This window comes from Pelmatolapia mariae, linkage group LG5 (assembly GCF_036321145.2).
Source record: "Pelmatolapia mariae isolate MD_Pm_ZW linkage group LG5, Pm_UMD_F_2, whole genome shotgun sequence".
NCBI classification, from domain to species: domain Eukaryota; kingdom Metazoa; phylum Chordata; class Actinopteri; order Cichliformes; family Cichlidae; genus Pelmatolapia; species Pelmatolapia mariae.
Window position 1 is genome coordinate 28,558,606 of NC_086231.1, and position 9,360 is coordinate 28,567,965.

Here is a 9,360-nt window from a genome sequence, read left to right on the forward strand (position 1 = left end):
TTATTTCACATTTTTTTGTTTATTACATAATTCCATAAGTGTTCATTCATAATTTTGATGCCTTCAAAAAGAATCTACAATGTAAATGCCCCCCTCCCCTCTTTTGGGGTTCTTGCTCCCACAATTCATTTCAGTAGTTAAGAAATACAGAAAAATAACTCTAAATAACTAATACAAAAAAAATCCTTCACATTCATTTAGCACCTTATACTGTATTTGTTTTTTGTTGTTGTTGTTTTGTTTTTTTTATAGTGTGGTAACAATAGTTCTATCCTATCAGCAGAGTGGTCTTACCTCTAGGGGTGGAGGTCAACTTCTGAGATCAGTTTTATCCTCTAGCAGATATGCAGCTGTCCCATTATAAAGTTATAGTTGTCACTGAGATCAGAATTACAAAATTCTAAGGGAACGTTTTATTTTTGAAACAGTCACTCACTGTCACAGCAGGAATTTACATGTTTTGAGCACTTTTGGTCCCATTTCAGAGGTACTGGTACCTGATAATGCTCTCACTGATCATTTGTCATCACTAATGTTAAAAAAATATGTTAATATGAATAAAAGAACCTTTGGCAGCCACTGACCTTAATCCTATAACTAAAAGGACACTAAATCAAAAAGTGGAGGAATCACAAATGTAAATTTCAGAAAGTTGGTTTTATATGGTTTTACCAATTCAAATTTTGAATCCAATATTTTCCTTTTTTTCCAAGATTTTGAAAATCAGTTTTTCTTTAAAAAAAAGATTTTTATTTAATGGATTAATAGTTCATTTACAAATATTTATTTATAATTATTCTCTTCATTTTCCTTTTAATTATCAAACAATAGTCAAATTTAATGTCTAAATGAATAGAAGATATTAAAATGAATGTATAAAATGTATTTCCTCAGGAACATGCATGTGTGAATTACTGCATAATTAATTAATAAATCAAAAAAAAAAAAAAAAACCCGAACAAAACACTTGTCTTTCCTCTTCCTGCCACACATTAAGTGCACACAAACTTTGTAAAACAAACAAAAAAAATATTATTTTATTCCAGTTCACACATCATCATTGTCGATGTGTTTTACCACTTCAGTGGCTAAACATCTAAAAAAATGAGTTGAAATAAATAAATATTAATTTGTAAAACAAGTACAAAGTAATCTTAAAACAGTAACCCTTGCATCTGTCATTGCACAGAACATGCTATAGGCTCCAGCAAAAATAATATTAATGCAGAAATCTGACATCAATGTATCACCAAAACATGACCAAGTTTGAACTAAGATTTGGCTTTTCAGTGGAAAATGTTAACTTTAGTCAATACTTGTACTGGAACAGTTAAATAGGTTATAATGGTTGACATTTTGACTGAATAAGCAGTAAACTGTTGTAGCTCTTAGATGAGTTGTAGAGGTGCTTGATTCTGTCTTATGAGGTAAAGCAGAGTTTGAACAACACAGTCTGAGGTGTGGTGACATCAGCTACAGCCAGCTCTTGTCCATCAGCCAGCCCCAGCTCTGGAAAACATGTTCATAACATAAGTGAGTCAGCATATTCACAGTGAACTCATATGACCAATGTGGAAACATTTTCAGTAAATAAACCAACTCACCATTCAGGGTTTTGGCCAGATTTGGCCGCGTCCTCTGTTCAATGGAAGCAACCGACTGTAAAACAAAATACTTCAGCTACAACCAAAACTTGAACTTCTCCAGAAAACACCTCAAATTGCTCAAAGATTGAACTTGAATACAAAACTATACTAAATGGGAGGTTAATTACCTGTAAATATAAAGTCTTATTCTTTCCATCCATTGTTGTTGTTATGGCAGGTGATTTCATTTGTCTGAAAAAATCCATTGTATTTGGTTGTTGAAGGCATTGCAACATAAAGTAAATTGAATATAGCTGGTAGTGTGATACAAACAAGGTGGGAACTAATATTAGGGCATCACAGTAAGTGAGGTAAACGTACAGGGAGGTGCTCTCGGTCAGGTAGTCCAACACCTCCTGGAGTTTGGAAGATGGAGAAAAGTGTAGGTCCGAAGGTACTTGGCTGCAAGCTGAACAGTTTTCCTGAAATAAGAGTAACCACAAACATGCACACATTATCCAAACAGGCAACTCTGTCATGAACTAACAGATGCGAGTGGGACACAAACCTTCCTTTCGGCTTCAAAGGTGTAGGTGTACAAGCCGTCAACATCATTGAAGACCATGTAATTATTCAGAGGTAAATATGCACTGCGTACAAAAAGGTAATAGTAATGTTATTAGAAACTGTGAAATGTGCATTCAGTTTTTAAACACATTTTGACATGTGGCAAACAACCTGCAAACTCACCTTGACGCTATTTTGAAAACCTCAGTTGCACAAGCAGCTGCATCGAATAAAGCAGAGAAAAAAACGAATGCTGTTTACAGAGCACTACGAGTGAATGATTAACTTTTATAATCATTCATAGAGGAATCAGGTCCACAGGTTTTACAATCTTAACTACTTACCAGCAATGGCAGCATTTGTGGATGCTACAGCAGGGATTATCCTCTTAACAACCCCTGAAACATTTAAAGCCAATGAGTTTTTTATATCTCTAATCATGAAAGAAAACAAAGAGGAAAATGCAGTTTGGGCAAAAGAAAGAAAAGCTGTACAAATCATCTGATCTGAATGAACTTTAGGGAGTGTTGTAATGTTTTACTGACACAAACTAAGATAAGAGTTTCCACACAAAATGAAAGCACCATCAGCTTGCTGTGTTTTATATGGCTCATCTTCCACAGGAGTAGCTAGAAAAATAACAGTCACCTCATGTCCACAGAAATGCTATTTATGCAAGCTCACCCTGTGTTAGTCTATATGTGACTCCTGTTATGCTGAACTCTGCTGCCCTCTCCAGAGATTTCTGGTACACCCACTGGATGTGTTCTGGGTCATCTCCATCCAGAGCCACGTCATCTAATCCACATTAAAACAAACAAAAAATAATAATAAAATAAACAAAAATTGAAACATACTTTCTGTTCACAGGTTTGACTACCTCATAATTGTAATTATTATTGAAAAAATATATATAATATGGTGTGACTTCCTACCTCCAAAGGGCATCTCTTTCGGCCATAGCAATATTCGCACGTACTCAATGCAATGTTCTGGCAGACGAGGCATTGAGGCTATTGTACACATGGGGAAGTTGATCTACAGACACAGATTGGGTTTAGCACTGAAAAACTGACTGGGATCTGGTTCTGAAGGATAATTAACTCATGGCTATGATCATTATTTTAGATAAACATCTGCTACCTTACCTGGGGAGGGTAAAGCTCAAGGGTGCAGTCAATGCAGGCTGTCATGCCAGGGAAAATAACTCTGGCATTACCTTTAAAGCCTTCAGTCCCACCATCAATCAGAGGGATGATGGATGATGGATCTAAGACACCATCTTCATACACCAGCAAAGATAGCTACACAAAAACAGAAACACGGAGTTTACATTTAAAATATGTTCCCTTTAGCTAGCATTGTCTTACAGATAGAAATCCAGTCATTTTTAACTGTGCAGAGCTAAACAGATCATGTTAAAGATCACAATAAAGAGATTTAACTTACCAGCATACCATTCATCCACCTCCTCGCCACAATAGAGTCCAATCCACACACAATTATATGGAATTCTAGGTAAAGATAGAAAGAGGGACAAAGTCAAATCCAATTTTTTACGTTTTCTAATCTAATTGTTTTTTTAATTCAAATTTTGTGAAGAAAATGTCAAAAAAGTGGAGGTATCAAAAAGTGGAGTATAAAGTATAAAAACTAACTACATCCTGTGATTCAGTAGCTTTCAGAACCACCGTTAGCAGCACTAAGATGCTCAGCTCTCTTGAAGTCTTGTCACAGCATTTCAACTAGGTTCAGATCTGGACTGGGCGTTAGTAACAGTCCTTCCTTTTCTTTTTCAACCTTTCTGTTATAGATTCGCTGCTGTGAACTTTAGCTATCAGACAGATGGCCTCACAGAATAGTTTGGTACACTGAGGAGTTCATGGTTGAATCAAAGACAGCAAAGTGCCCAGTGTCCTGTGGCTGCAAAAAGATCCAAAATCATCACCCACTTTTTAGAGCAAAGAGGTTTCCTCCTGGCAACCCTTCTTAACAAACTGTACTTCTTCAGTCTTTTTCTAACTGTGCTGTCATGAACTTTAGCATTTGACCTGTTAACTGAGACTTATAGAGTCTGTAGCCCAATGTTCCCTCCAAGCTGCACGCGTGTGCAATTGCGCACTGCTGGCACGGTCTCTGCGCACAGAAAGTCTGCGTTGCGCACAAAAAAAAAAAAAATCTAACCTGAATTGAAATTAAAATGAATACTTTAACAATTCTGTTTTGCAGTGTTAGTCAGTAAGTGACTGGCTGCTCCCGTATGGGATTAGAACGATGCCACCTTATCCCATAGTCCAGCCAATAATGCGATTCACATTCGTATATACGCAGCTAATCAACGTGGTTGACAGGCTATGACAGCGTCCTTATGTGCCGACACCGGTGTTTTAGCTAGCAAAGCGGCGTGGCTGATGTGGAGTGAAGCCACGTTAATGACAACGTGTACAACCATTGGAGATGTGAGCAGGACAGACGGAACAATTGATGGAAAAAGTGTGGACTTTATACCAGTTTTTAAATTGTGTTGATAGGCCACGTAAAACCAGAGTTACGATAAAAAAATATGCAATGTTTGGTTTTCTTCCTGAATACTATCGTTGTTTATATTTACTGCGGGAAGAAACGGTAAAAACGGCGTTTTATAAGTAAAACGCTTGAAAGCACTCTCCGCCTGTCAGCAAAAACAAAACCAAAAAACCGCACCCTTTCCTATTGGTCGAAAAATGTACCATGTCGACCAATCAAAAAATGATATGGCAACATGGCATTTATTGTTTAGGAAGGGGGGAAGTTTTAGGAGTGACGGCGGTGTTTTGAGATGTGAGAGATTTGCGACATTTAGCGCAAATCTTGTGTAGTTAGTGTGTAGTGTAGTCAGTAGTTTTGTTGTGTGTGTCAGAACAATGAGGCGACTGCTGAATGTTACAGGTGTTACAGGAGTGATACATCTCCTGTTGTCAGGCCTGCAGGTATCAGGCTGTTGTTCTCCTTTATCTCATAGTGGACAGAAATTATTTTTTGGAGTGGCACAAATAATTTGTGTGGCATCAAATTTGATGCAGAACAGCTGATTGTTCTGTAAATAGTTTGAAATGTTTATTTTAAAAAACGCCCTGGCTGCATTTTTAGGTAAACAGCTGCAAAAAACTTTGTTTGCAAAACTCAGTTACTTTTTTGAAGAAGTAACTATATAATTAACTGCCCAACATTGGTCATTATATACTATATTTTGCAGACAGAGTTACAGGACTCTCTCCCAGACCACAGACTCATAATACAAGTCAGAGCTTTATATATAAAAAAAAAAGAAGAAAAAAAAAGAAGAAAGTTGTGTTTTCAAAATTGGAGTTCAAGTTATTTTTACTTCCAATACTGTTAACATACTACACAGGTCATGAACAAGACTTTTTTTAATTTTTATTGTAAGTGGGCTAAAGCACTTAATTAAAAGTAGTCTAACATAAATGCTGTAATTTGATTATTTTAATAAACCATGTAACTTGGATGGATTCGATACTGGCGTGACCACAGTGAACACATCTGCTGTTCCTCACAGTGGTCCAAGGGACCGCTCAGGGAGTTTATGTGTTTGCTCAGACACATGAAAAATTAGAGGGAACATTGCTATAAGCCCTTGGGTTTTTAAGAATATCACAGAGGATTTTTCATAGGATTTCATGGGGTCCTGTGAAAACTTTCTTTTTCAAGTAACTATAGTTAACATGTAAATTGCTAATGGCAAGTGAGATCATTAAGAAGCTGGTTTACATCACAGGAAAGTGGACATGTGAAGTACATTTCTCTATTCTATTAAGTGGTGCAATGGCTTTTCATTTAGAGTAAGTTACACACACTTAAAAAAAAATAAATTAAACTGCAGTGAGATATTTAATGTGAAACAAAATTAATCTCAAGTGAGCAAATCCATTCAGACATTACAAAAGCCAGTAATGGATTGCCCTGTTGATACTTACGTCTGTAAAATGTTTCATCTAAGTCTTGAATCTTTTTAAAATAGCTGCACAAAACATTTAGGAAAGGTTTGGGTTTTAACACAATATTCACTTCATATTGTTCGCATCACAGAAAAGTAGTATGGTGTCTTTGCATTCTTAAACTGTAATATCTGAACATTTTTCACATTTTGTCCACAATGACTGTACGTTAAAATTTTAGCCATGTGCGCGTGATAAAGCATTTGAAGTCTCAGAATGGTTGCTCAATCAAAAGGATACGGGATTACACAGCATCCAGGCACACGGCTGTTTATAAAGTCAGCAGCAACATCCGCCTTGGGCCGACCTACATCTTTAGCTCTAGTGAAAATTACAGACACATGAAAATCAAAGATAAAACATAACACAGTAAGGATCAGACTTTACACAGAACTGACTGATTCTACTCACCTGAAGAGGAACTGTCGATTTAGGTTGGAAACATCAATGGTGTCCATGTCAACAACATGAATGTTGCGAAAGCCTGATAAGGCCTGAGCCACAAGATGAACAAAAAGATGAAACTGAAATACTACTGAAATATTCAATGCAATTATAATTATACCATTCAAATGATGATAATAATAATAACAATAATAATACCAGGTTTTTTAGCAGCTCGCATCCCAAACCACCAGCACCAATGACCAAGATTTTGCAGGTTTCTAACATAAACTGCAAGGACTAAAGTAGGAGAATACATTTCATATCAGAGATATCAAATATGGCACAGGACAGAAAAAATGAGATATCTGTATCAGATTCCTCACTGCAAATATTACCTCTGTGCTGGGTTCAAAGTCAGGATGCATGAATGGACCTGATCTTTCCAAAAACTTCTTGATATGGTTCCAACGGTCATCCCAGTCAGAGGTGCTTCCAGTGTCTCCATCCACCAACATCCTAAGGATGGCATTCGTGTTTAGGATGCATTATCAACAGTATCTCTGACAAAAATGTTAAATAGTGCATGCATGGCAACATATGGCCCCATAACATACAAAACGTTTATCGCTACTTAAATTGTACAGCATGGAAATGAACCAAATCCTATGCTCAATGTTGTGATTAATGTTAACAGGAAGAGTGCTATTTACAGCAGAAAATTAAATGACTTTTAGGAAACTAAGTAGGCATCATTCACTTATGTTTTAATGTCTACTCTACTCTACATCAACCTCTGTTCTCTCACATATATGACTCTTTTAAAGGGGCGGTGGATGCTCACATTAAACATGGCCAAATCTTTGAGCCAAAAGCTTTCAGTTTCAAAAGCTTGTTTCTACTTATATGGTCATCTCAGGCACACAACTTTGGCCGTGACCACATAAGCCCCACCGACCTCATGTTAAAACTTTCTAGTTGTGAAGAGCAGCCAATCAGATGAAAGCTCCTTTAAAGGGCGGGAGCTGAAAGTGATTATAGGGCTTTGGACAGAATGCCTGAGGGGCTACACCAAGGTCCAGTATAAGATGAAAAAAAAAATGAACTTCTTGAAAAGAGTCCAAAATTAAAAATAGTCAGCAAAGAGTTGGAAGTGAGCATAATTTGTCCCCTTTAAACATCTTACTAAAACTGCCTGTCTCACGGGTGGGCGTTTCTGACCCACTGAATTTTGGGTAATATCTCCCAGCCTGCCGGCAGCTAAGCTAAGTGGATAGCTAACATGTCAACAGTGAGGAGGTACAACAGACCTCAGACTTCGCACAGAGATTATTAACACCACTGCTAATTCACTATACAGACGTGTTAGTTATTCACGGTCAACTAGGCAGGATATTTCTGTCAACTAGCTACTCACAAGTTTCATTTACAACCAGCATTAGCTTAGCTCTTCGTCTAGCTAATGTTAACCTTCCTCCTAATGTTAACCTCAAACCTTGCGCCAGTTCTACCAATTGATCACTAACTTCTCAGTCAGCTCCACTACTCTCCTTCTTTTCTTCTCCCTAAAAAGAGAGAATAAAAGAAGGTTGATTCATGCTGTGCTTTCGCAGATTAAGGTGACTTGAAAGCATCTTTCGGGGTTTCTTGCTTGTTTCTTCGGCAGCTACTTACGGCTCGTCCGTCTCCGCCATCTTTGAGTAACTTCAAATGTCCAATTTAGCAGTAGTAAACAAGAAATCTGTCACCAACAATAGCGTTACTGTTGGATAAAAGTCTCTGTTGACAATGTTCTGGTTTACAGTTTTAGAATTAATATGTCCCGCAGCTATAGGCTGTAGAGCATATAATCTATATATGCTAAATTAGTTGTAATTTTATTACTTAGGTGGAATTTCAATATTCCCATTATCATGAAGGTAGCATTGTCAATAGTTGGCCATAAAGGCGGAAATTACATCGAAGCTCCAACAGATGGTAGTATTTACCTGTTACGGCTTCACAACTCACCAGTTTTCAAGCGCAGACTTGTATTGCTGGGCAATACTGCACATTTTAGTATTGATCCAGTACCAAGTAAATCAAGGACCAGTATTACCAATACCGATGCTTATGTAGGAGGGGCAGTGTGTCATGATTTATGAGATGAATTATTCATTTTCAAATTCTGAACACATTTTAATGACCATCAACCACTGTAATGTTTTTACTGTCCACAATAATTAGTAAATGTAACAAAACACACCTTTCATCTTTTCAAGCTTTCATCATCTGTTGTTTACATGTGCAATAGGCTATAAATAAAATAGATGTGACAGTCAAAACAAAATGGTTCAGACATTTTTAATAGTGCATGTTTATATTTTTTCACCCCCCTCCAAAACAATTATTTGACATCATTCATTCATTCACAATACATACTGATAAAAACAAAGTAACGATCCTATCACCTAGCATCGATTTGATACCAGTGCCAGTATTGGTATCAATACTGTCCATATTGGTACAATACAGTACCCTTACACTGTACACCTTACTGAAGTGGTCCTCTGCTCATCCTGATAAGTGTTGAAATTAAAACATCTGTGCTAAACACTAGCATACTATCAACTGGGCATGCAAAGAAACAAAAAAAACTGTGAAAAGAGATTAAATGCTTAAGGGTATTCCACAAATATGTTGTGAAATGTGACATTTCACGCAGATTATTGCCTTTGCTTTGTAATACAGGGATTCTCAATCATGTGTTGTGTCATTCAGGCTATTTAAAATTAAAAAAAAATGTTTGTGCTCTTGTGTTCACCAGAGTAAACAGAGACAAGAAACAA

The 9,360-nt window shown here is 36.9% G+C and overlaps 1 protein-coding gene across 2 annotated transcripts; it reads right to left on the bottom strand.

The window, feature by feature from the left end:
• uba3 (ubiquitin-like modifier activating enzyme 3) lies at window positions 1-8,231 on the bottom strand. Of its 2 annotated transcripts, XM_063474609.1 has the most exons (18): window positions 8,207-8,227; window positions 8,059-8,097; window positions 6,931-7,051; window positions 6,752-6,832; window positions 6,560-6,642; window positions 6,389-6,469; window positions 6,128-6,171; window positions 3,603-3,667; window positions 3,302-3,457; window positions 3,089-3,191; window positions 2,838-2,951; window positions 2,498-2,551; window positions 2,337-2,373; window positions 2,155-2,236; window positions 1,968-2,068; window positions 1,775-1,838; window positions 1,605-1,659; window positions 1-1,509 (listed from the first exon to the last, which is right to left on the bottom strand). In XM_063474609.1, the coding sequence occupies exons 1-18, from the start codon at window positions 8,224-8,226 to the stop codon at window positions 1,421-1,423; spliced, it is 1,389 nt and encodes a 462-aa protein (XP_063330679.1). In that variant the 5' UTR covers window position 8,227; the 3' UTR covers window positions 1-1,420. The 2 variants fall into 2 exon arrangements, with proteins under 2 accessions (XP_063330679.1, XP_063330680.1); XM_063474610.1 differs by lacking the exon at window positions 8,059-8,097 and having other exon boundaries at window positions 8,207-8,231.
• Window positions 8,232-9,360: the final 1,129 nt, after the last annotated feature.

Coding starts and splice junctions, on each gene's coding strand:
- uba3 (XM_063474609.1), bottom strand. CDS start 8,226: ATGGCGGAGACGGACGAGCC. Junction 2,552..2,837: donor CACATATAGACTAACACAGG/GTGAGCTTGCAT, acceptor TAAATGTTTCAG/GGGTTGTTAAGAGGATAATC. Junction 1,660..1,774: donor ATAAGACTTTATATTTACAG/GTAATTAACCTC, acceptor TTTGTTTTACAG/TCGGTTGCTTCCATTGAACA.